The sequence below is a fragment of the Schistocerca piceifrons genome, chromosome X (genome assembly GCF_021461385.2).
Source record: "Schistocerca piceifrons isolate TAMUIC-IGC-003096 chromosome X, iqSchPice1.1, whole genome shotgun sequence".
Classification (NCBI taxonomy): domain Eukaryota; kingdom Metazoa; phylum Arthropoda; class Insecta; order Orthoptera; family Acrididae; genus Schistocerca; species Schistocerca piceifrons.
Window position 1 is genome coordinate 532,580,323 of NC_060149.1, and position 27,324 is coordinate 532,607,646.

The window sequence follows — 27,324 nt, forward strand, 5'->3', positions numbered from 1 at the left end:
TTTAATAAACCCTTCCACACATCTTACATTCTGTGGATGCTTCTCTACCATTACTCTTACTACAGATATCTTTCCTGTTAATGTGTCTCCTACAGCCTTGCACTTCTTTTTCATGGCATCTTCAAAAGACTTTCACGTATATTTATTCTGTTTAATTTCCTGTTCTCGCTTTATGGTTCTAAGAGTTCTCCATAAAAGTGTATTACTTCTGAGATGAGAGTCGTATGCCACCTTCTGGAGACTTTGGTTTTGTTCCTCCAATTGTTAAGTTAAGGTTACAATGCCCTCATCAGTCTTCCCTGAAGTCCTTGCTAATTCATTCTGGACAGACTTTATTTTGAACCTCTTCCTGTTGATACTGCAATTATTCTAGCTCATTACTTATACCCTTTTTCAGTTTTATGACTTCCTTTCTTCTTGATTCAGTGTTCAGTGCTGAATCTGAAAACCTTGAGTTGCCAGTACAAAATTCTTTCCCTGAAAAAGTGAGGTAGTAGGCACTCTTCCAACCAGATAGATGTTTATACACAGATGTGGTAGACATATATCAGCATGTAGTATGTGAAACATTCAACCTTATCATGAAATGACTCTATTAGGTACTCCTAGAGACTGTAAAGGAACATTATCGTAACTCAACTTTGAGTGGGGCATAACCCCCAAAATCTGTAACTTCCTAATTTGATAATTAGATCCCTCATGTGTAGTGCTTGTGGCATTGTATTTTAATCAGAAGTGTCAGATACACAGGGAAGAGAACAACTCTTTGATTTCCCAGTCATTTTAAATGATGGTAAGGTAAGTGTTTGATTTCTCCTTATATTCTCAAAAGAGAAAAAGAAAAAAAAGGGGGGGGGGGACTTGGTACTACATCCCTCTTCATTTATTGATAGCATATGAAGCTCTGTTGGAGTTTCATTGTACAGTCATTGGTGCTTGTACTTTTCCCTTCTTTCTGTATTTTATGTATAAACTGCTATTAAATATTTAATTTGTGTAGTATATTACACACTCTCTCCTAAGAGTGATACTGCATTTAGTGTAAAGAGCACATAATGATGGGAAGGGCTGAAAAGTTAGAGGATATAGTAATTATAATAATAATAATAATAACAACAATAACAGTAAGAGCTCCATAACTTTTTGTCACTGACATTTTGTGTAAGTTATTTCTTATGTATACTACCAACAATGTGTTGTTCTTTTCTGCGCAGGTACAACAGTTACTACATTTTCTGGAATTATACTGTTAGCTTCATATATGATCTTTGATAGCTTTACGTCAAACTGGCAAGGCTCTTTATTTGCTCAATATAATATGAGTTCAGTACAGATGATGTGTGGTGTAAATCTCTTCTCCTGCATCTTCACTGGTGTATCACTTTTTCAGCAGGGTGGATTTATCAAATCTGTCAATTTTATGGCACAGGTGAGGAACATTTAATGTATGATATTCTGTTTAATAATAAACATGTACGCTGCTAGCCACTGAACTTTCAGCATCCTAAAAGCAGCATGCAGTAATTGTCAAATTGGCATAAAGTGCACTAACACATTTGGATGTGCAAATGATTATCATTTCAATGAAACTGGACAAAGTAGATAAGAGTAAATGCGTCTATATTCTGCATATAAGAAAAAGACTTCACAAAATGTTTCTCATGCTGAAATTGTCCGCAACTCGTGGTCTAGTGGCTAACATTGCTGCCTCTGGATCACGGGGTCCCAGGTTCGATTCCTGGCTGGGTTGGGGATTTTCTCTGCCCAGAGACTGGGTGTTTGTGTTATCCTGATCATTTCATTGTCATCATCATTCATGACAGTGACTAGATTGGACTGTGTGTTTGCAAAAAAAAAAAAAGAGACTTTGTAAAAAATTGGGACTGATGACCGTGCAGCTGAGCATCCCACAAAACCAATCATCATCATCATCATCATCATCATCATCATCATCATCATGCTGAAGTTGCAGTTAAATGTTGAGGAAGATGGTGCTATGCCTCACGTAAGAAGGAGACACAGTTACTAGTTCATATCGCAATTTGACAACAACACACTCGTGACCTATCAAGACAATAGTTTATGACTATACAATATTGCTGCTTGTGTGTTTTGGTATCCCGTGGTCATAAGGTGTTTTGAGGAGGATTATACTTGGTGCCATTCAGGATCTCAATGTCACCAGATGACTAGCATCTGTCAGGACACACATGTTGTATGATTGGCTGTGCAGGATCATACAGGTACGTCATGTACCCTGAGTCAGGAAATGGTTTTAGTTGTAGAAAGACAAGCTCTCACACAGATAGTGTAACAATGTCTGGAACACCATGGACTGTCAGCAAGGCGACCATTGTTGCAGCTTCCCTTGACATGACAGCAGTGTGAGGTGTGCCAACATCGGTGCATCCCATGACAACATTGGACACTGGAGTGGTGCCATGCTGTCTCTTCATACAAGTCTCAGTTCTGTGTACACCATCACGATGGAAATATGTGTGTGAATGCTTTGAGGAGAATGAACATTGCCAGATTGCATCTTCTACATGATGGGCCTAGCACCTGCCATGGTGATAGGGGATACCATTTTGTACACAATATGGTGACTTTTACTTCAAATAGCTGTTTATTTGGGCAGCATCCAGTTCATATCTGACTCGTTAAGGCTGATGCTGCCCCCTACCTTCAAAGTATCGGTGAAGTTTATCTTTCAACAAGACTTCATGTTGCCTCTTTCTTTTGCTGTCCTGATTTACTTCAATGCAGAGGGTGTTTGATTGTTGCCATATCCAGCATATTCTCTAGTTCTCTCACCCACTAAAAACACATGGGCATGGGTTGCCATAAGATTGGTGCGCCACGTCTCAACAGATACTATCATTGATGAATTCTAGCATAGAGTTGAAGGAGCAGGAAAGACACACCTGTATCTGTCATCCAAGCTGAATTTGACTCTATAATTAGCCAGGTTATAGACATTGTTGCTATCAGAGGTGAAAGCTCTGCATACAAAATTTTGCACCATGTATACTCCCAAACCACCTACAAATTGAGTCATGTATTCTTCCTACTACGCTGTATCCACACAATATGAAATATTTTGTTCTTTGATGTCCTTCCTGGTATTGAAATTTTAAAGGCCAGTAGTGTGTATTGTGTTGGAATGACTCTGGGCCCTTTTTCTCTTGATCATTGTGAAAATTTAGTGTTCCTCTATCATTTTAGTTTATCTTTCTTAATGACTGGGCATATGATTCTGTATGTACTTTAATGCTTGTCCACTGAATCTAGAGGTTGGTACATACTGTTTTGTCCTTTTTAGATAATGTTAACTTTATTGAAGACAACATAACTTTGGACGAAGGTGTCCACTTCATTTGTATTTTGTTATAAAACATTATTTTGTGAGTGAATAGTTTACCATCCTTCATTCACAATTGTTCATGTCATTTGATGAAATTTTCAAATCATTTGAGTTGTTGTTTACGGAATGTGCCAAGATAAGAATGAAATATTTATCTGTGAGTAATATTAAAGTTATTTTACATACTTTACTGTGCTACAGTTACAAAAAACTCACTGTAGTTTTCAGTCTACAAAGAAATGAAAACAAAGTAAAATTCTCTTGATCAAACTGTGAAATTATCATCCATCAATTCATCAGCAGAATAACAATTTTCCACTAGAAGAGTAAAGAGAAATTTCCAGTAAAGCAAGTTCCATGTTGAATGCACTCTTGCCTTTATTTGCTTGTCAATTTTTAACCCTGTATGCTCAGTTGTCTGAGCTCAGAGTTTTAAACAGTGTGCAGAAAATCTGACATCTCTCTGTGGTGAGTGCTGTAATTGTTCTGAAAACTCAGTGTGTTTTTATATAAGAAAATAAAGATATCATAAGTGTACATGGAAGGAATGGGTACTATTTTTAAGTTTTTTACAATTGACGGATGATTTGTTTGATAATAAGCAAGTCCTTAATTGTTTTCTTCCCCCCTGCGGGTCCAGGGGTTAGAATAGGCCCGAGGTATTCCTGCCTGTTGTAAGAGGCGACTAAAAGGAGTATCATATGCTTTGGCCTTTATGTGATGGTCCCCTGTTGGGTTTGACCTCCATTCAAAATTTTCCCGAAGAGCGAGCCAATTGGGGAAGGGCACCTTACATGGTGCATCATGTCCATCGTGCATTGAGATCTTTAGCCCACTTTCTCATCGCATTACAGTCTCACCCATTCTCCATCTCTTGGGCGAGGACACCTTCCTGGTTGCATTTCCCACCATGCACTATGCAGTGTCCCTTTCTGCATCAGTGATGACCGTGGACTTCTTTGCACCTGATATCCAGCATGGTAGCCAGCCCGTTGTGGTGGGACCGCCATGTACCCTGTTGGTTGTAGCCCCATGACCACACAGGGATCACTCTGCTGATGCCTGTGCTGTTAACTACCCATGTATTCCAAGGTGCCCATCCTGCTGGGGCATCGGGACTCTCGGCAATGGCCATCCTACCTATGGGGAGGGCCCTCGGTCGGAGTGGGTGGCATCAGGGCAGATGACATGCAATGAAGCATAGTCAAACACCAGCAGTCTCTAAGCGGTCATGAGCTCAATTCAACACACGGAAGTATGACCGCAAATCGTTCCCCTCCCTGGCCACACCATGGGAGGAACATCAGGCTAAGGAAGGCAGCGAATCTTATTTGCGCCAGTAGCTTGTATGTTTGAGAGCTGATGGAGAATCTTTCATGACAATGAAGCCTCAGTTTTTTGTTGAGCATTTAGAGGACGAGTTTGGAGAGGTGGGGGGCTTGTCCAAAATGAGATCTGGTTCAGTCTTGATCAAAACAGCATCCTATTCCCAGTCACGGGAGTTACTCACTTGTGACAAGCTGGGGGATGTTTCTGTAACCATCACGCCCCAAAAGAGCTTAAATATGGTCCAGGGTATCATATTTCAAGGGACCTTCTTTTGCAGTCCGACGACGAGCTGCGTGCCAATTTAGAGCGGCGAGGTGTACATTTCGTCCGGCTTGTCCACCAGGGTCCGAGGGATAATCAGGTTGCCACCAGTGCCTTCATCTTGGCCTTTGAGGGTGATACATTGCCCGAGAAGATCAAGGTGGTCTACCACTGTAAAGCCCTATATCCCTCCCCTGATGTGGTGCTTTAAGTGCTGGAAGTTCGGCCATATGTCTTCCCGCTGTAGTTGCAGCATCACATGCCGAGATTGCGGACGCCCATCACATCCCAATACTCCATGTGCCCCGCCTCCTATCTGTGTCAACTCCAGAGAGCACCATTCGCCTTGCTCACCAGACTGCAGGATTCTCCAGAGAGAAAGGAAACTCATGGAGTACAAGACCCTGGACCAACTGACCTACACTGAGGCTAAGAGAAAATTTGAATAGCTGCATCCTGTGCGTATGACATTGTCTTACACCGCCGCTACAACAGTTTTGGCACCATCAGCTCTGCCAACCCAAGTCACCTCTTAGAGCTGGAAGACTATACCTGCCCCCTTGATGGTGGGGGACATTTCCCTCCCTGTTACTCCTGCACCACCTACTTCAGCAGGAACATCCCCCCAACCATCAGGGACATCCGTCCCCACTTCTCAGCCAGAGAAGTGTAAGTCTTCTTCGGTTTCTCTCAGTAGGAAGGGCTCCCTTGGGTCACTCCCTTCCCAGGTTTCTGCTAGTGGGAAAGACGACACCCGCCAGTGGCTGAAGAGCCCAAAATCAGCTGGTCGTAGGGCTTCTTGCTCATCCTCAGTTCCGGAGATTGAGCCAGTGAAGTTCTCCCAGCCAGGGAAACTCGAGGAGCAGTGAGAGAAATCCAAAAAGAAAACCCCTAAGAGCAAGGAAATTACTGTGTCACCCACACCACCGCTACCTACAAGCTCTGCATCTGAGAATGGGGTGGAGATTTTGGCGTCCACTGAGGACCTAGATCTCACTGGACCCTCAGACACAATGGATATAGACAGCTCAGGCAATAAGTCAGTGGCAGCAGGTGACTCTGAGGCGTAAACTGCCTCATTATATGTTCCATGCCTTCCCAGTCTCCCGATGTCATCCTCCAGTGCAATTGCGGCAGTTTTTTCGACCACCTGGCTGAGCTACAGCAACTGTTAAGCTTTACACCTGCAGTACCCCTGAATGGATTAGCTGCACTGATTGATCAACTCCCTAAACCTATCCTACTTGTGGGAGATTTTAATGCCCATAACCCCTTGTGGGGTGGTACCATGCTTACTGGCTGAGGCTGAGATGTTGAAACTTTACTATCACAGTTCGACCTCTGCCTCTTGAACACTGGGGCCGCCACACATTTCACTGTGGCTCATGGTAGTTACTTGGCCATTGATTTATCAGTTTGCAGCCCAGGACTTCTCTCATCTATCCACTGGAGAACACATGACGACCTGTGTGGTAGTGACCACTTCCCCATCTTCCTTTCACTGGCCCAGCGTCAGGCCCATGGATGCCTGCCCAAATGGGCTTTAAACGAGGCCGACTGGGCAATTTTCACCTCTGCTGTCACTGTTGAATCTCCCCCACATGGTAACATCAATGTGATGATTGAGCATGTGAGTACAACAATTGTTTCTGTGGCAGAAAACGCGATCCCTTACTCTTTAGGGTGCCCAAGGTGTAAGGCAGGCCCTTGGTGGTCACTGGAAGTCGCTGAAGCAATTAAAGAGTGTCGGCAAGCTCTGCAGCGGCATAAGTGGCACCCTTCCTACTTTATCAAACAACGGAAGCAGGGGCATTGGGAAAGATATGTCTCGATCATTAGGTGCCATATGTCACCTTCCCAAGTCTGGGCGAAGATCAAACATCTTTTCGGGTACCAGGCCCCAACAGGTGTCCCTGGTTTTACCATAAATGGTGTGTTATCTATCGAAGCAAATACGATAGCTGAGCAGTTTGCTTGAGCCTATGAGTCGAAGAATTACCCCCAGCCTTTCGCACACTCAAACAGCGACTGGAAGGGAATGTCCTCTCATTCACTACACTCCGCAGTGAATCCTATAATGCCCCATTTACAGAGTGGGAGCTCCTCAGTGCCCTTGCACATTGCCCCGTCACAGGTCCTGGGCCTGATTGGATCCACAGCCAGATGATTAAACATCTCTCATCTGACTACAAGCGACATCTCCTCATCATCTTCAATCGGATCTGGTGCAGTGGCGTCTTTCCATCGCAATGGTGGGAGGGCACCATCATTCCTGTGCTCAAACCCAGTAAAAAGCCCCTCGATGTGGAAAGCTATTGGTCCATCAGCCTCACCAACGTTCTTTGTAAGCTGCTGGAGCATATGATATGTCGGCGGTTGGGTTGTGTCGGGTCCTGGAGTCACGTGGCCTGCTGGCTCCATGTCAGGGTGGCTTCCGCCAGGGTCGCTCTACCACTGATAATCTTGCGTCCATCGAGTCTGCCATTCGAACAGCTTTTTCCAGCTGGCAACACCTGGTTACTGTCTTTTTTGACTTACGTAAAGCATACGACACGGCCTGGCGTCCATCATATCCTTGCCACATTGTATGAGTGGGGTCTCCGGGGCCTGCTCCTGATTTTTATCCAAAACTTCCTGTCACTCCATACTTTCTGTGTCCAAGTTGGTGCCTCCCATAGTTCCATCCATAACCAGGAGAATGGAGTCCTGCAGGGCTCTGTATTAAGTGTCTCTCTATTTTTAGTGGCCATTAACGGTCTAGCAGCAGCTGTCGGGCCTTCCGTCTCACCTTCTCTGTATGCAGACGACTTCCGCATTTTGTACTGCTGCTCTAGTACTCATGTTGCTGAACGATGCCTACAGGAAGCCATCCACAAGACACAGTCATGGGCTCTAGCCCACGGCTTCCAGTTTTCAACAGCGAAGTCGTGTGTCGTGCACTTCTGTTGGCGTCGTACCCTTCATCCAGAACCAGCACTTTACCTTAATGGTGATCCACTCACTGTAGTGGAGACATATCGATTCCTAGGACTGTTTTTTGTCGCTCGATTAACTTGCCTCCCTCACCTTTGTCAGCTTAAGCAGAATTGCTGGCAGCACCTCAGTGCCCTCTGTTGCGTGACCAACACTAATTAGGGTGCAGATCACTCTATGCTGCTGCAGGTCTACAGAGCCCTTGTCCAATCCTGAATTGACTATGGGAGTGTGGTTTATGGTTCAGCAGCACCTTCAGCGTTGCATTTACTCAACCCTGTTCACCACTGTGGCGTTCGACTAGTGACGGGAGCTTTTAGGACGAGTCCGGTGACCAGCGTGCTGGTGGTGGTTGGTGTCCCCCTATTGCAGATCAGACGTGCGCAACTGCTCGCCAGTTACGCAGCATGCATTCATAGTTCCCCTGAGCATCCGAATTGCCATCTCCTTTTCTCGCCCGCGGCAGTCCATCTCCTGCATCGACGGCCCAGGTCAGGAATAACGAGTGCAGTTCACGTGTGGTCCCTTCTCTTCGAACTGGAGACCTTCCCTTTACCACCTCTACTTGCGGTCCGTTCACATATGCCTCCATGGTGTACGCCTTGGCCGCAGCTTCGTCTGGACCTTTCACGTGGCCCTAAGGACTCCATTAACCCTGTGGCTCTCCGCTGTCACCTCTTCTCGATTCTTGACATGCTCCAGGGCCCTGAAGTGGATTACACCCATGGATCGATGGCTGATGGTCACATTGGGTTTGCCTACGTGCACGGCAGCCATATTGAACAGCATTCCTTACCCGATGGCTGCAGTGTATTCACTGCAGTGCTGGTGGCCATTTTTCGTGCACTTCAGTATCTCCGTTCTTGCCCTGGGGAGTCTTTACTTTTATGTACTGACTCCTCGAGCAGCCTGAAAACTATCGACCAGTGCTACCCTTGTCATCCTTTGGTAGTGTCCATCCAGGAGTCCATCTATACCCTGGAACGGTCCAGTTGTTCAGTGGCGTTCATCTGAACCCCTGGTCACATCGGAATCCCAGGAAATTAACTTGCTGACAGGCTGGCCAAACAGGCTACACAGAAACCGCTTCTTTAGATGGGCATTGCCACAAGTGAGCTACGTTCGTTATTACGCCGCAAGGTTTTTCAGCTTTGGGAGACAGAATGGCAAAATCTCAGTACGCACAACAAACTGTGATTTTAATGTGTTGCAGGGTGGCTGTCTCTTCCTTTTAATTTTCGTTGTCGACCAGCCACTGTAATCTGCTTCCTTGTTTTACTCTCTTCTAACGGTTTCTTGCATCTCTTTGTTGTTCTCTTGTCCTCTTTCGTTCCTTTTAGTGTTCGTCGCCTCTCCTTGATTCTTGTGGTCTTTCCTTTCTTTCAGTTTTGTGTTATATGTCTCATCTATTTTATTCTCACACTTGTGGCATTGTTTTATTAGGAACAAGGGACTGATGACCTCAGAGTTTGGTCCCTTTCCCCCTCTTTTAAACAAACCAACCAACCAACCAACCAACCGTTTTCTTTTGCAATACTCGTATCCTTGTGACATTTGTTAAATTCCCCTGTAAGATTATATCATAATTAATAACTGTCTCAATGTGACAGTTACAGATTATCTTTCTGGTTTCTATGCTTGTGACAACTGACAAAATACACAATGCAGACGCTAAACTATAAAATTTATTTGCTAAATGGTCTATGTAGTCATTTCAGTTAAATATTTTGTCAAGATTTAGGCCTAAAAATTCACATGGTTTGCTTTTGCTATATCCTGGGTGTTATAATTTGTTTTTATATGTGGTGTTTTTATTGATTCATTTGCAAATTGCATCATCTGGGTTTTAGTGATATTTAATTTTAGTCCTTTTTGCTGTAACCAGTATTCAAGCTTCTTGACACATTCTGAAATTTTTTCTGGTATCTCATTTTCAATTAGAAATAGTGTATCATCTGCAAATAAAACTAAATGAACATCAGCAGCAATTGTTAGGTCATTTACATAGAACACACACAAAAAAGGGGCCCAATATTGAAAACTGTGAGACTACCAGGAAATTATTTTTCATCAGACGAATTTGATCTTACAATTACTCTTTATTTTCTGTCTGTTTAAGTATGAGCTTAACCACTGTAAAATATTGTCTCTGAGCCCATGCATCTGTAATTTGTGGAGAAGTAAGGAGTAAATCACTGAATTGAATGCTTTTGTCAGATCACAGTCTATTTCTATGACACTTTTACCCTTACCTGATGTGGAGCATATATTTTAAGTAAGGGACTGATGACGCTGTAGTGCTTCTTCCTTGCTGGATGCCAAACTAGTGTTTAAAAATTGTGTCACTGTAACACATGTTTCAGTTTGTTTGGCTGCAGTGTCTGCAGCCACTGTAGAGAAAACTATCAAGAGGGATGTAATTCTCAATATCATCTGTTGATACATTTGAATAATGGTTTCATCTCAAGGAATAAAGCTAACAACTCACTGAATAGTAGAGGGAGGCATTGAATTGTTGACAGGTACACAAACAAAACTGAAAACTTGGCTAGCTTTCAGATGAATCCTTTTTCGCAAAAAAAAAAGAAAAAAACCTGGGGGAGGGAGGGGGGGGGGCATAATGAGTGAAGTTATGGTCCTCTGACAAGGTAGAGTTGGATGTGGGAGAGTAGACTAGTGGAGATTGAGGCCAGATAGATTACAGGAATGGAGCACATGGGGATAACTCCCATCATCATAGTTCAGAAAACCAGGTGCTGTTGAGGGCAGGAAAGGGGGGGGGGGGGAGATGCAGACAGCATGGGTTGTAAAGCAGCTATGGAAATCAAACATGATGTGATTAGAATGTGTTCTGCCACTGAGTGGTCAGTACTGCTTATGGCCACAGCTTGCAGTGGCCATTCATTCGGGTGACAGTCGGTTGGGGACATGTCTACTTAAAATACTGTGCAAAAATTGCAGTATCAATGGGGTCTTCAATGATCACACACAGCGAACCATATGCCACTCGCATCTCCGCAGGAAATGATACATTCAAACATACTGCCAGTGTGCCTCTGTGAGCTCTGCTCTCTTCAGCGTCCATCATCTCTTATGGGTGGTGCCATAGATGCTACCACAGGATGTCTTCACATCACTCACTGCATTCAACTGTTCCATCAGCAAGTTGTCTTATGACAACACACACTGAACTCCTTCCACAGATCTTGGTACACCTGCAGTGAGAATACGTAAATATAAATCTTAACAGCTAGCCAATGATTGTATCTTATAAACACTATCAAGTGTACCAGTTTGGATAAAGGACCGTTCAGAAAATGATGTTTCACAGCAACACTGAAGGACTCATGGTGTACCTAAGTTATGTGTATCACATATTTCAACTTGTACATATTGTAAAGAAACGTGTTAATATTTTATTTATTTTATAGATGTCTGATGTGTGCTACCTCATCGACTTAGGACCCAGTGGAAATTGCAGCAGTTCTGGTATATGACGTGACTGCTTTCACTGGTTGCCCTACTTCTGATGGGATAGAAAAAGCCAGTTATAGGCCTTGAGTAACATGTGCTGGTTGCATGGATCGGACAGGCCTTGCATCTGGTTCTAAGACACAACCCATGTGGTGATTGGTTGGGAGCGGGTGTGGCATGGGGGATGGACCAGGATATTGCATAGATTGGGTGGGCTGCAGAATATTGTTCTTCATTTCTGGGCACAATGATAAATACTTGAAGTCCTGGCAGAGGCTGTGACTGAATTTTTCCAGTCAGGGATGATTCTGTATGATGAGGTTGCTCCATTGCAGCTGGTTCTGGGGGGGGGGGGGGGGGGGGGGGGTGATAGAATAAGTGGTGTGTGGGGATATGGACCAGTGAATCTGTCTGGGAACTAGGTTTGGGCAATATGTGTATAAGGAATTAGGTGGTGGGTTTCGAGTCAGAAGTACATTGGGAAAGGTAGTGTTAGATAGCAGCATGGCTGTGGGCATGGAGGATGTTGGTGTGTAAGGAGGGGCCATCAGTAGTGATTAGGGATCCAAGTGATAATGAAGTGAAGTGCCAAGTGATAATGAAATAAGGTGGGGTTGGTTGAGACACAGTGAAGGAAGTGGTTTGTATCTTTAATGTGACAGGCTAGGTTGCAGGAAATTGGTTGGAGGTGTTGGTTGGCAAGAGCAGAGATCCTCTACATCTACATCTACGTTTATACTCTGCAAGCCACCCAACGGTGTGTGACGGAGGGCACTTTACATGCCACTGTCATTACCTCCCTTTCCTGTTCCAGTCGCGTATGGTTCGCGGGAAGAACGACTGTCTGAAAGCCTCCGTGTGCGCTCTAATCTCTCTAATTTTACATTCGTGATCTCCTCGGGAGGTATAAGTAGGGGGAAGCAATATATTCGATACCTCATCCAGAAACACACCCTCTCGAAACCTGGCGAGCAAGCTACACCGCGATGCAGAGCGCCTCTCTTGCAGAGTCTGCCACTTGAGTTTGTTAAACATCTCCGTAATGCTATCACGGTTACCAAATAACCCTGTGACGAAACGCGCCGATCTTCTTTGGATCTTCTCTATCTCCTCCGTCAACTCGATCTGGTACGGATCCCACACTGATGAGCAATACTCAAGTATAGGTGAACGAGTGTTTTGTAAGCCACCTCCTTTGTTGATGGACTATATTTTCTAAGGACTCTCCCAATGAATCTCAACCTGGTACCCGCCTTACCAACAATTAATTTTATATGATCATTCCACTTCAAATCGTTCCGCATGCATACTCCCAGATATTTTACAGAAGTAACTGCTACCAGTGTTTGTTCCGCTATCATATAATCATACAATAAAGGATCCTTCTTTCTATGTATTCGCAATACATTACATTTGTCTATGTTAAGGGTCAGTTGCCACTCGCTGCACCAAGTGCCTATCGGCTGCAGATCTTCCTGCATTTCACTACAATTTTCTAATGCTGCAACTTCTCTGTATACTACAGCATCATCCGCGAAAAGCTGCATGGAACTTCTGACACTATCTACTAGGTCATTTATATATATTGTGAAAAGCAATGGTCCCATAACACTCCCCTGTGGCACGCCAGAGGTTACTTTAACGTCTGTAGACGTCTCTCCATTGATAACAACATGCTGTGTTCTGCTCTCAGTTGGTGCACAGTAACTAGCTACAATTGGACGGTCAAGATTTTTGGGTTTATTGATTTTGGGAATCGTGTGGAATGCTGGTGCTTGGAGGGGGTTGAGATAGGTTTAAGGAGGGAGAAGAAATTGGATAGTTGGTATGTGGCTTCTGTCTGGTAATCATGACAGTAGTGGAGCATTTGTCTGTAGGGATGATGATTAAATCAGGGTTTTTCTTGGGGCTGTGGATTGCTGTCTTTCTTCCTCTGGGAGTTTTCTGTTCTTGGGAAGGACGTGGAGAAGGATGGTGAGATCAGGTTAGAGGTAAGGTGGTATATCCATGAGTATCAGCATACATGTCAGATTGAAGGAGAGAAATAGGTGAAGTTGCAAGGCAGAAGGACCACCTTTGGAAGAGAACACAGTATGAAGTGGTAGTCGAGCTAAACATGCCAGACCAACAGTGGAAAAGACACAGACAAAGACAAGCCCAAAGCAACCTGTGCCACAATAAGGTGCAAAGTGAAAGCCTTGGTCACAATGTCAGCAGGCCATGAACAAGGAGAGAGACACTCTAAAACATGACCAGATAGAAAACTGTAGTGATAAAGTAATACATGAGACCAGTCCAAGAACCACAAATATGGCTTTATTCATGAACCTTGGAACAGTAATGGAAAATAGACACTAGTGGTTCCCCACATAACAAGACACAGTACACTAGTGCGAATGGCACACTGGCAGGACATGAAAGAGGGTCAGTTGACGCTGCTCCACGCATATATATGTACAAGTCACTGCCAGACGGCAGAGCAGAGACAGCACCACGTGGACACCTTCCACAGGTGGCTGCCAGCCACTGGCCTGTGGTGATACAGTTGGCAGCTGATTCAAACATGTATGTGTGGTGACACCATTCTCGACTTAGCAAAGTTTTTTTAAAATTTTTGGAGGTTCTGGGTTTTGTGGGGCATTGGGAGGAGTTTTGGGGATGTGGTAGATGAAAAAGGTCGGCAAGGCAGGGACTGGGTGCTATTCGTGCCTCAGAGCACCACCACCAACGACACATACCTACCCCCAGTGAACCACCCCTCATCACAAGGGGGTTCACAAGTGGAACCCATACACTGATGTCCTGACTTTTTCCATGTGTCACAGTCCTCAAAACTCCTTTCCCAACATCACACAAAACCCAGAACCTAAACAAATCCAAAACACTATTGACAACCTATCCAATAAATACCTCAATATCACAGAAGTTTGTCCTATCCAAGAAAACGAGGAACGCCCTACCTACAATCCTTGCCACCCCTCCCTCCCCAGAGTAGTGCTCTGCTGCCCACCCAGTCTATACAATATTCTGTTCCATCCCTATGCCACACCCACTCCCACATGGGTTTTTTTGTTTTGAAGGATGGTATTGTGTTCTCCTCATCTCTTTGTATGACTTTTCAACCTTTTGTTCTCGTTTTTTCTTTACAAGATGTGTTCAGGTTGTCGTCCAAGCTTACGAAAATTACCTTGTCTGATAGAATGGAATTCGTTGAAACAATTTGACGTCTAAACAGGAATAAGTATAATATCATTTTGAAATGTAATTTTCAAAATCACTTGATTTTTGATTTTTATCTATTATTTGCTAGTTTCTTAGCTAGCAATACTACTTTAATGATGCTAGCCATCGCTGCAAGCTCAACTTTCTCCAGTCCTCCCAGTTCCCTGTAATTCTTTTTGTAGCTGCATATAATGCATTTATCCTGGTGTTGTCAGTTAACTTGCATCTTCTTCTACCTATGGTCCTCTTTGTAGACACTGTTGATTCAAGTGCATGCTTCTTATCCAGTGTCATAACCAATTTCACTACCTCCTCTGAACTCTTCCATCATTAGTCTTTTCTCAATCACTCCTTGTAACATAAGCTCATGTCTCATTTGATCTCATTTGATATGTCCATTTCACACCTTTCATTCTTCTGTAGATTGACATCTCAAAAGTCACTAAGCATTTCTCCTCTCTCTCTCTCTCTCTCTCTCTCTCTCTCTTTCTCTTTCTTTCCACTGCAGTTTCTGTGTATTGGTGCCCTACAATACAGGGTAATGCTCTGTATGAAACACTTCACTAATCTTTTACTGGACCACTTAAAATACCCCTACAGTAAAACTTCATGATTACAGCTTTGTAGTGTTTAGCATACATATAATATCAGGGTTTTTGTTAGATTTTAGCCCATTGTGGAACTCTCTGTTTCTAGCACTGGAGATTTTTATTACCGTTGTAATCCATTTATGTTTACTGTTTACTTTCTCCTGCCTAGTTCGGCGGAGGGGGGGGGGGGGTCAGTTGAATACATGTAAGTCGTCATCCCCCCCCACCCCCCACCCCACCCCCCCAGGTATTGGGTACTGTTGTGAGTTGACTGACTCAAATTTTGACTTTTTGGTACTATAATAATAGGATACTATTTTTTTTATTTTATGAAGTTCATAGTGTTTCATTTTTAAGGATTTAAAACAAATTTCTAATCTTTGCACCACTTTCAAATCTTATCAAGATCCAACTGAATATTTTTGTAGCTTTTTTCAGGCAGCACTTCATTGTAGATAACTGCATTATCTGCGAAAAGACTGAAATTACAGCTATGTTGTCTGCAAGGTCGTGAATATAAAACGTGAACGGCAAGGGCCTAATACCCCTTCCTGAGGCACACCCGAAATTACTTTTACTTCTGTTAATGACTTTCCATCCTAGACAACTTCCTGTGTCCTCCCTACCAAAGAATCCTCAGTCCAGTCACAGATTTTTGCTTGATACCCTTTATGATCATACTTTGGATAATAAGCATTGGTGTGGTACAGAGTGGAATACATTTTGGAGAGGGGAAAACTCTGCATCTACCTGACTGCCTTCATCTGTGGCTTTCAGGGTGTCATGTGAGAAAAGTGAGAGTTGCGTTTTACATGACTGATATTTTCAAACTCCATGCTTGTTCACATGAGAAGGTCATTAATTTGAGATACCTCTTTATGTATGGCCTTAGAAGATTTTCTGAAATTCTACAATAAATGAATGTCAAGGATATTGTGAATCACTTTTGCTGCCCTTCCTGTAGATAGGTGTGACATGTGCTTCCGTCCAACTGCTGGGCATAGTTTTTTCTTTGAGGGATCTGGGGTAGATTATGGTTAAAAGGGAGTAATTCAGTTGCAAATTCTGTAACAAATCTGATAAATATTCCATTGAAGGTTGGAGCTTTGTTCAGTTTTAGCAATTTCAGATGCTTCTTAATACCAATGACATTAATATCTAGATCACTCATCTTTGCAGTGATATGATAAGTAAATTGGGGCAGTACCCTTAGATTTTCATTTGTAAAGGAACATTTGAAAAGTGAGTTCATTGTTTCTGCTTTTGCTTGGTCCCCTCAGTTTCAGTTCGTCTAATCCATGAGTGTCTGGACACAACTTCTGTGCCACTAACAGCCTTTGGATATGACCAGAATGTCTTTGGGTTTGTGAGAGATTCTTTGATAATATTTTGCTACAGTAGTTGTTGAAGTCTACATGCTTTGTTCTCTAGCCAGCCAAACATTTCATTCATCATTACTCTATCTATATTTCTATGCTTTTTTACATTTGTTATGCACTAGTCTCTGTTTCTTTAGAAGCTATTATTTTTTTACAGTTACTGTATGCCACAGAGATGCCCATCCAGTTATGAACTGTTGTACTATGTACATATCTATCAAGTGCATGATCAATTCTTCTTCTAAAACTGAGCCATCATTCTTCTATATGTTCCTCTTCAGTGCTAAATGTTCAGGTTTTCTAATTAAGATACAATACTGCTGCCTTTTTTTTATCTATCCTGCTGAACATGTAAATCCTTCTACTTTCTGTAGTTGCCTTCTGTACTTCAGTAATCATTGTTGTTAAAACTGCTTCATGTGCACTGATGCCAGTTTCTATGTGTACATCCTCAAAGAGGTCAAGTCTGTCTGTCGCTGTTAGATGTACATTCTTCAAGACTTTAGTTCATGCGCTTCCAGCAACTCAGTCTATATAGATTTTAGTGGTCAGAAACATTTAGGACTAAGCATTAGTTACTTGTATTATCAAATTGATAGTTTCTAATCATATTATCGGTGCAGGTCACTGATCTCCTGTTTCCTCTAGTACCTTAATGAAACTTGACAAGAAACCTTATTTCTGAATTAAGTCATGAAATTTTATGGGTTCACTGCCCTCACTAACTCATTTGGTTTGAAGTCTGCTCTGTCAACAACTGTTGTTTTATTTACTGTTTGAAGTTTTTCTAGTAGACATTTGACTTCAGCTAAGAACAGGTTTGTTATAGCGTTTCTGAGAAGTCCATATATTGCTATAATTAATGTATTCAAATCACCTAACAGTACAGAGGAACTCTCAGCCACACTTTCTTCATTTAAATAATTTAAATCCTTTCTTACTTTATAACTTTTTGTGGCATAAACAAGAATTCGGGGGTTTCCATGAGATTTATTTCTCCTACAAAACCTGGTAGCTGCCTTAAAATCATTAATATCACTAACAATCTTTATACAATGCTCTATTAACAAGCGTTCATTTAAGCAGATTATTTTGATGTTTGCACACTCAGAAAGCATCAATTTTAGAATATATAAGGTTTGGAAGTTCTGCTGCTTAGGTGTTAATATTGCAGTGCATCAATATAGAATTTTTGTTCTTGACTATGATTTAAAGTGCACCTTTCCTTTGATATATATGCTTTTCATTTTCAACTTGTATTTTATCTCCCCCAGCAGAAAGCATCAGTTTCACTCGCTTTGTATGATTTTAGGCATGTCTACATTTTACTTAACCGTTCGGGTATAAGCCGTCTTTTCTCAGACATTTGTCATTTAAAAATTTGTTTGACCCTGTGAATATTGCTTCATGCCTTTTCCGCAGTACCCTAATGATACAATCTCCATCATCATCAATTTGTTTAAATCTGTTTTAAGAAAAACTGTTTTTGACCAAGCAACCAAGAACAAAAGTAATATTACTTCAGTTAACTTGAACATTCATTGTGGAAACATGAACATAATTCTCTCAAAATGTATCAAGTTGAAATTTTTATGGTTGTTAGAATTTCAAATGAAACTGCTGGGTACTATAATAAATTGAGAAAGTAGCAGGTTATCGAGGTGATTCAGTTGGCCTCTGCTTTTCGTACTGTTTATTATCTGTGCTCATTCAATTTTAGGTCGCTCCATATGGTTTCTCCTAGGTTTTTTTTTATGAATCATTGTTTTCAGTGAGTTGTTGCCAATAGTACAGTTGAACAGCAGTGAAGTCATTTGTCTATTTATGCACAATGTTACACTTAGCTACATTCAAGGTCAAAAGCTAGACCCTGTGCCACATGTCAATCCTCTGCAAGTCTTCCTGAATTTTGATGCTGTCTTCTGATGTTGCAACATTTCTATAGACAATAGCATCATTCCCTAATAGCCTTATGTAGCCTCCAACATTATTCACTAGGTCATTTTATCTGCCCGATAACACTCCCTTTACATACTCCCAAAATTACTGATGCCTTTGTTGAGTTTGTTCCATTGAAAATTACATATCTGCAGGGAAGTCCTGTATCCAATCACAAATCTGGTCCGATGCTTGATAAGCTCTTATTTTGTTCACTATATGGCAGAATGGCAATGTACTGAGTGCCTTCTGGAAATTGAGAAACATGACATCAACCTGAATGCCTTTGTCTGTAGCACTGTGGATTTTGTGCCCAAGAGAGCAAGCTGTAGATCTTATTATTAATTTTCCCCAAGACATTTAAATCTCATTTTTATCTATGGTAATGATGGAAGCTGAAGAAATGAATTAAAATTTGTGACATGGCTGGGACTAAAACCGGGGTCTCCTTGCTTACTAGGCAGAAATGCTGACCATTACACCACCACAGCACTATGGTTACCATTGCTGCACAGACTACCCAACTCCAGTGCCCTCTTCAATGCAAACTTCAGTTCATATCTTCAGGTTATTTTCCCCCTAAATCATCACTATTGCCAGGGCTCTCCGGCATTGGAATAGCACCCCAGCATTGGACGTAATGGGGAGGTCCTGTACCCCAGGTGATCTTATAGATATTATAATTAATTTTCCCCAAGACATTTAAATCTCATTTTTATCTATGGTAATGATGGAAGCTGAAGAAATGAATTAAAATTTGTGCCACAGTCGGGGCTCAAACCCGGGTCTCCTTACCAGTAAAAAAGGAATCCTGGGATCGAGTCTCAGCTGTGGCACAAATTTTAATTCATTTCTTCAGCTTCCATCGTTATCGTGGAGCAAGCTATTTTTCGCTAGGTCTCTTGTTCGCAGGATCAATGTTGATCATTGTAGAAGAGATTTTCCTTCTCCAAGAATGTCATAATGTGTGAACATGTAACTTCTTCTGTAATTCTACAACAGATTTACATCAGAAATGTAGGCTTGTAATTATGCATGTCTGACGGCTTTTCTTGAAAGTGGGAATGACCTGCACTTTTTCCTAGTCGATAAGTACTCTTCATTGTTGCAGTGACCAGTGATAAACTACTACTAGAAGGGGAGCAAATTCTTTCAAGTAATCTCTGTAGAACCTCACAGGTATCTGATCTGGTCCGGTGGCGTTCCCACTGTTGAGCAGTTTTAGTTTATTTTCTGTTCCAGTCACTTATCTCAATATCTGCCTTTTCAGCCATTGATTTAAAGAGGAACTGCATTAAGTTCTTCTGCAATGAAACAATTTCATAAGACTAAATTAAATATTATGCCTTTCCTCTGCCTATTTTGGTGCCAGTGTGGGCACTACACGTTGAATAGACTATTCCGATCCACTTACTGACTTAAATAAGACCAAAACTCATTAGGATTTTTAGTTAGTCCATTTGGCAAAATTTTGCTTCAAAATTTATTGAATGCTTCTTGTACTGCTGTCCTGGTTCTCATTTTGTTTTAATTCAGCATTTGTTTGCCTACCATGCTTGGACTTGTCATAAACTGGTGATCCTCTCATTGCATTCACAGCAACTTTTTAATCCACTGTCCGAGTTCCACTTCCATACAAGGTTACATGCCATACAAATGCCTTCAGGAAAGACTTCCAAACGTTTAAATTTATATTTGATGTTAACAAATTTCTCTTCTTCAGACGAGACTTTCTACTGCCATCTGATTTTGTATCCTTTCTCCTTTGGCCATTATCAGTTATTTTGTTTCCCAAATAGCAAAACTCATCTACTACTTTTAAGGTGTCATTGCCTAATATTATTCTGTCAGCAACAACTGATTTAATTCGACTATCTTCATTTTAATTTTATTGATGTTCATTTTATAATCTCATTTGAAGAAATTACTAGTTCTATTAAACTGATCTTCTGCATCCATTGCTGCCTTGTACAGAGTTTCGATGTCATTGTCAAATCTCAGTTTTAAATACTCGTAAGTGAATTTCAATTCCCTTTCCAAATTTCTACTTGGTTTCCTTTACTGTTAGCTCAGTGTACAGATTAAATAACATTAGGAAGAGGCTGCAACCCTGTTTTGGTCACTTCTCAGTTAATTATCCCCTTTCATATACTGTGACTCTTGTAACTGCAGTCTGGTTTCTGTACAAGTTTCAGATAACTTTTCAATCTCGGTATTTTCTTTCTATCTTCACAATTTCAGAGTGTGTACTCCAGTCACAACTGTCAAAAATCTTTCTATAAATCTAACTGATCTTCCCTAAGATTGACTTCTACCAGTTTTCTATTCTTCTGTACATAATTTGTTTCAGTATTTTGCAACTATGATTTATTAAACTGATGGTTAGGTGATATCACACCTGTCACCACATGCCTTCTTTGAAATTGGGATTATCACATTGTTCTCGATGTCTGAGGGTATTTTTGCCATCTCATATACTTTGCGCGCCATGTTGAGTAGTTTGATCATGGTTAGCTCTCCCAAAGATCTGAATAGTTCTGAAGGAATGCCACCTACTCCATGTGCCTTTTTTGACTTGTTCTTTCAGTGCTATGTCAGTCTTCTTGCAGTATCATATTTCCTGTCTTATCTTCATCTGCTTCCCTTTCTCTTCTTTCTCTTTACATTTCCGTTGTATAGATCTTCTATATATTCCTTGCACCTTATTTACTTAATACAGGCTTGCTACCCAAACTCACAATATTCATACAGATGCTTTTCTTTTCTGCAAGGGCCCTTTTTAATTTTCCTAGAAGTGTAATCTATACTTCCCCTGGTCATGCATGCTTCTACAGCCTTGCATTTCCTGTCTAGCCATTTCTGCTTTGCCATTTTGCACTTCCTGTCTGTTTCGTGTTCTAAATGTCTGGATGTCCTTTTTCCTGCTTCATTTGCTGCATTTTTATATTTTCTCCTACTATCAGTTAGATTCAATATATCATCCATTACCTGAAGATTTCTACCGAGCCTTGTCTTTTTCCACCAATTGCGACATGGTCGCGTATACAAACAGTGATCCAATACTGTCAATTGTTTTTTATTCCAGTCTTTGATCACAATATCAATTCTTTAGATGATGACCGGTTTCAATCCATAATGACCATCCTCAGATCTATAATATACAAATATATACACCTAGTGAGCAGTGTGTCTTTCAAGATAATACAGCAATACGTATCACAATATACTATCATACAACCAGGGAAATGTACAGATAAAATATGGTAAAATGTACCTTTTTTACACCATGTCCTAAAGTGATAAGGCCATAATGGCATTGTCAAAACATATAAATATAATCAGCACAGCATCATCACATAGATCTAAAATAAGGTGTAGAATAGGCATCATCATCCACGCAGTCATTATTGCAACTGGCTACTGAAGTACAGTAGCTGCCAGAAATCTGTTTGCCTACATCATCCCTAGATGTCGCTACTGTGGGCTTAGATGTAGTCATCATTTACGCAAAAAACATAATCTGATAAAAACACATTATCTAAAATACATGTAGCAGACCTTTAAAATTGATAACTATCATGGAAACCAATTGTGATACATTAAATGACGAATACAGTTACCTATATAAAATTATTAAAAGGAAATATGTGAACAGAATAGGACCGATACTTTTTATGGTGAATTTACGGTCAACAATTAATATACGTAATACATTGCCTGTGGCAACCTATAAATTGCCAATGAAAGATAAAATGTCAATATAACAGCTGAAAAAGGACAGATCAATGATCAGCACCCTCTGTTGGGATGGCCGCCAGGATGTTATTTAGGCACGCACCAATCTTAAGAACTTAACCACTAGAGGGCTTTACATAAAACATAATATGTCTCCGACAGAAAACTTTTAAACAGCATATTAACAGTCAATAAATAAAATTATATAGTCTGGTTATACATTCAATGAGTAGGTGTGACATAATCAGTTAATGTTTGGAAGTAAGGCAAATGCCTACTGTTCTCGACATAAATCACCAAGTAAGGCTAGGTATAAATACGTGAGGCATTATTTGGTTATCATAGTATGTTATCAAACAAAGCAAAGTAGGCGTTGGGCACAAAATTGCTTTGTCCATTGAGTACCCTAGTGGGCTCATGCTTTTTCACTTTGTAAATCTCTAACTCCTCCAACAAGTGAAGAGCGAGACCCTTCTCTGCCCTGTGTAGAATACGCATACAACTCTCGATATTGCCTATAGTGTGGCCAGTTTCTGCCAAATGCATTCCCAATGCAGTTTTGTTATGTGCCTGCAAATGCTCCCTGAATCTAATTTTAAAAGAACAGCCAGTTTGACCGATGTAAAATTTGTCACAACTACTACAAACGATCTTGTAAACCCCAAACCCATCAAATTTATCAGAATCTTTACTCAAACTATGTTTTACACGGAGTTTCAGAGTGTTGTTAACTTGAAAACCACATCTAACCTTAGATTTATTCAAACACTTTTCTGTTTGTATGGACTTTTTCTGTAAAATTTCATTGGAATAGTTTTCAGGTTTTCTTTATTCTTTCTTTTTTCTAGATGACTGTGGGTCTGCCTATTATTTGCTTTCTGTTTTTTAATCCTATTGTATGGGCGCATAACATCTTTAGCTGAGAAATCGTTGGCAACTGCAATTTGCCTTAATATACCAAGTTCTTGGCGTATTTCATTGTCGGTCAATGGTAATTTAAAAGTCGGTGGATCATAGAGGTGAAAAAGGTCCTTTTATATTGTGGCGGATGGCATGAACTGGCTCCGATAATAGTATCTGTACATGTAGGCTTTCTGAAATCGAAAATTTGTGTCTGTTATCAACCTTCTTAATGATAAGGTCTAAATAGTTAATGGAGCTCGCTTCTTCTATTTCTGTAGTAAACACTATTTTTTGGTGCATGCTGCCTATGACTTGAGCAAATGCAGTAACCTCATTCTTGTCCCCCTCTAACAGTAACAAGATGTCATCGACATAACGTTTATAATATATAGTCGTGTCTTTCAGTCATGGAAACATAGCAAAGAACTTACATTCTAAGTGACATGAATTCATGGTGAACTACTACTTCAAAGTCAAAGAAAACTATGAGCATGGCCTTGACATTTGATCTCACCTGACAAGCTTTTTTGGTCTTGGAGAACCTTTCAGACCCATTGTGAAGGTTGAACCTTGGTCTGAACATCATAACCATAGACCCGTATCTCATCATCAATTATGATTGTCTTAAGGAACATCTTGTTCTCATTTGTGTGAATTAGAACCTCTTCACAGATTGTAAGATGATGGTCTTCCAGGTCTAGACTCGTGAGTTATGTGATGAACTTGGTGGCAACACAATGCATTCCAAGATGCTGTGTCAGAATTTCGTGACATGATCCAACTGAAATGTTACATTCTTCTGCAATCTCTTGGACAGTCAGTCTTCGATTGGCATGCACAATTTCATTGACATTCCTGACATGAACGTTGTCGGTAGACATCAAAGGCCATCCTCAATGAGGGTCATCTTTAACTCCGTCTGGCCATTTTTAAAGTGTATGAACCATTTGTAACACTGAGTTTGGCTTAAGCACTCATCACTGTTGACTTTTGCATCATTGAATGTGTGTCTGTAAAGGGTTTCTTGAGTTTCACAAAAAATTTAATGCAGATGCATTGCTCCTCCAACTGTGCTACCTCAAAATTCACAAACTGTGTGACGCAGCATTCTACTCAGTTTAGCACTGAACAATAACTAACAGATGTACAACAATGAAACTTCCAGCAGTAAATGTATTTTCAGTCCATAGTGTTGTGCTGCATTGACAACCTCGCCTTGAGATATGTATGCGATTGTGGTTTAAATGTGAATTTGTTGAGTGGGTACTTGAAAACATCTACAACACCATGGCTGCAATTAGGCAACATCAAAGCTGTCACGTACACAGACAGGAACCAGAATACAAGCAGTACATCATTCATAAGAATTGTATATTCAGGAGACAGACGGACTCCAAAACAGCAGTACAAGCCAGCTACACATCAGGCATCCAGAGGTGTTTTTCCAGAGACACGGGTCAACCTTATGAAATGGCGGAAGGGATTTGACCAAATCACCAGATACAATAGTTGAGATGATGTGATGTGTTTGGCAAATGTGTTCTTATACTTCAATGGCACAGCTCAGCAGTGGTTCAGAACAGTGAAGAGAAGCTCAAATTTGGGGCCTAACTTGAGAAAATGTTCAGTGACAACAAGTAGCAAGTCCACTTATGCTACATCACAAATCCAAATATGGCAGAAGTGAAAAAATCTCACATTTGATGAAAGGAATGACAAAATACATGTACCAAGCTCTTCTGGTAAAGGATGTCATGATGACAGAGGAATTCATCAAGTGGATCCAGATAATTGAGGAAACAACAGAAAAAGAGTCAGACAAAAGAGATATGACAGACAGCCAAATGGTGTCACTATGTTAGTTGCAGAAGACCACAATGAGCTTGCCTCTCTCATTTATCAGATAATAAGGGAAGAGATTAAGCAGTGTGTGACATACAGAAATGTCTGACTGAGTACACAAGAGATAGCAGTCATGAATATCAACCCCATATGTCAAGAGATAATAGAGAATGTCAAAAAAGAGGTGTATCAATCTTTGGCACTAATCTCTGCCACTAGTCGAATGCTCTGTGAAGTCATTTTAACAGAATGCGGGCATAATGTTATTCTCATGTGGGGTTCTTACAGGCATCGCAAGCAGTCTGAGACTGTGGGAGCTCCAGATTGAGGAAGCATTTTGATGAGCACATATAATAAAGACTGCTCAGGAAGTTGTTTGTCATCGATGATGATATCTCACCATTATCAATGAGACGAGTTCCGTAGAGACTCTCAATTAAACTTTCAAGTTTTTATTGATTGCAAAAAGCTACTCAGGCTTACAGAAGAAATCTACCTACCATTGACAGTCATAATCATTGTAGGTGGCCAAAGAGAACTTTGGACCACTAATTGTCATGGGGAGCTACAATTCATCTCTAAATGTGTGTTTAGGGATGACAGAACCAATCCAGGAAGGGTAGCTTAGTGTCACTGATGAAGAATCATGCTCTTCTACCACAGTAGCCAATGCAGGGGAGGGAGCTACTACCAACGGTGTATAAGATCTGGCCTGACTGGGGAACAGTATCAGTGAGTGGGAGCCATTCTGCATCAATTTTTGAATGTTGGCATTCATGTTGAGTGTCACAGGCTAAACAATGAATAATATGGGAGGAAGTGGGGAAGACATGGCAACATGATGTTAGTGAACCGTCTGAGTGGCCTTGTTACTTTTCTGTGGTCCTTGTGAAGGAGAAGGATGGCACAGGGCATTTCTGCATCAACTACCGATAGCTGAGTAAAATCACGAAGAATGTAGTCTGTCCATTTCCACACATTGATGATACCATAGACTGTTTAAAAGGAGCAAAGTATTTTCCAACTATGGACATGCCGTGGAGCAAATTATTTCCCAACTATGGACATGGGACATGCCAGAAGCCTACTGGCAAATGGAGGTTGAAGAGGCTAACTGGGAAAAGACTGTTGTCGTAACTCCTGATGGCCTCTGTCAATTTAAAGTAATGCAGTTTGGACTGTGTAATGCTCCAGCCACCTATGAACATATGATGGACGGCCTGCTTCAACACCTTAAATGGGCACTGTGTCTTCGCTATCTGGATGACATTATCATCTTTCCAAAGATATTTGAAGAATATCTAAGCTGTCTGACAACAGCATTGAAGTGTGTTCAGACTGCAGGTCTCCGCCTGAATGTGAGAAAGTGCTTCTTTGTTGCCCAACAAATAAAAATCTTGGGGCACCTAGTGAATGGCAATGGAGTGTATGAGAATTTTTCATGGAATGGGCTCATACCACCAGCAGTTCATAAAGTACCCCTGTACGAAGGAGCATCTCTTTCAAGAACTACTGCAGGGAGATACCAAATTTTCCTGGAATGAAATACAAGAAGAATGTTTCCTCATCCTTAAGGAGGCATTACAACTAATCCCATTCTAGTGATGCATGGTGAGAATGCCGTGATAAAACTTCATACTGATGCTAGAGGTTTTTGAATGAAGAAGTTTTTGTTCAACTTCAAATTGGTGGTGCAAAGGTGATAGCTTATACTTACAGAGTATGCTCCAAATCCAAAATGAACTACTCTACAAACTAAAAAGAGTATCTTGCAGTTGTTTGGGCCATCAACAAGCTCTGCTCATATTTATTAGGCGAACTATTCACCATTGTGACAGACCACCATTCGCTCGACTGGCTGACTAGCCTGAAGGATCTGCTGGGTCAACTGGTGAGATGGGCACTGAGGCTTCAGGGGTACGTCATCACAGTGGTATACAAAAGTGGATGCAAACGTAAGGACACCTACCGTCTCCCAAGGAATTTTTTGGCATAACACAGCAGCATGGACAAAAATCTCAATCATCACTGCATTAAGACATTGCTGCTGAACAGAGGGAATATCCAGCACTGCTGAAAATTATATATGTCTTGAAAGAGGAGGAATCGCCCAAAGAAGAATTCCAATTAATTAACAAAGCATTTTATTAAAGGAACTATGATCCAGTAGGGCATAGGTGGTTGCTCATTACCTCAGCTCATCTGTGGCAAGCTCTCCTGAAGTTTTCCATGATGCTGCGATGTCTGATCACTTGGAATTCATGAGGACTTGAGACAGAATTAGAGGTATCTGTCACTGGCCAGGTCTCTACAG

The 27,324-nt window shown here is 41.3% G+C and overlaps 1 protein-coding gene across 1 annotated transcript in view; it reads left to right on the forward strand.

Moving 5' to 3' along the window:
• The window catches only part of LOC124721714 (adenosine 3'-phospho 5'-phosphosulfate transporter 1), a 98,027-nt gene that overhangs the window by 49,559 nt on the left and 21,144 nt on the right, over positions 1-27,324 (forward strand). The window contains exon 6 of the mRNA XM_047246802.1: positions 1,215-1,429. Coding sequence (XP_047102758.1) covers positions 1,215-1,429 — 215 coding nt within the window. The remainder of the gene's footprint in view (positions 1-1,214; positions 1,430-27,324) is intronic.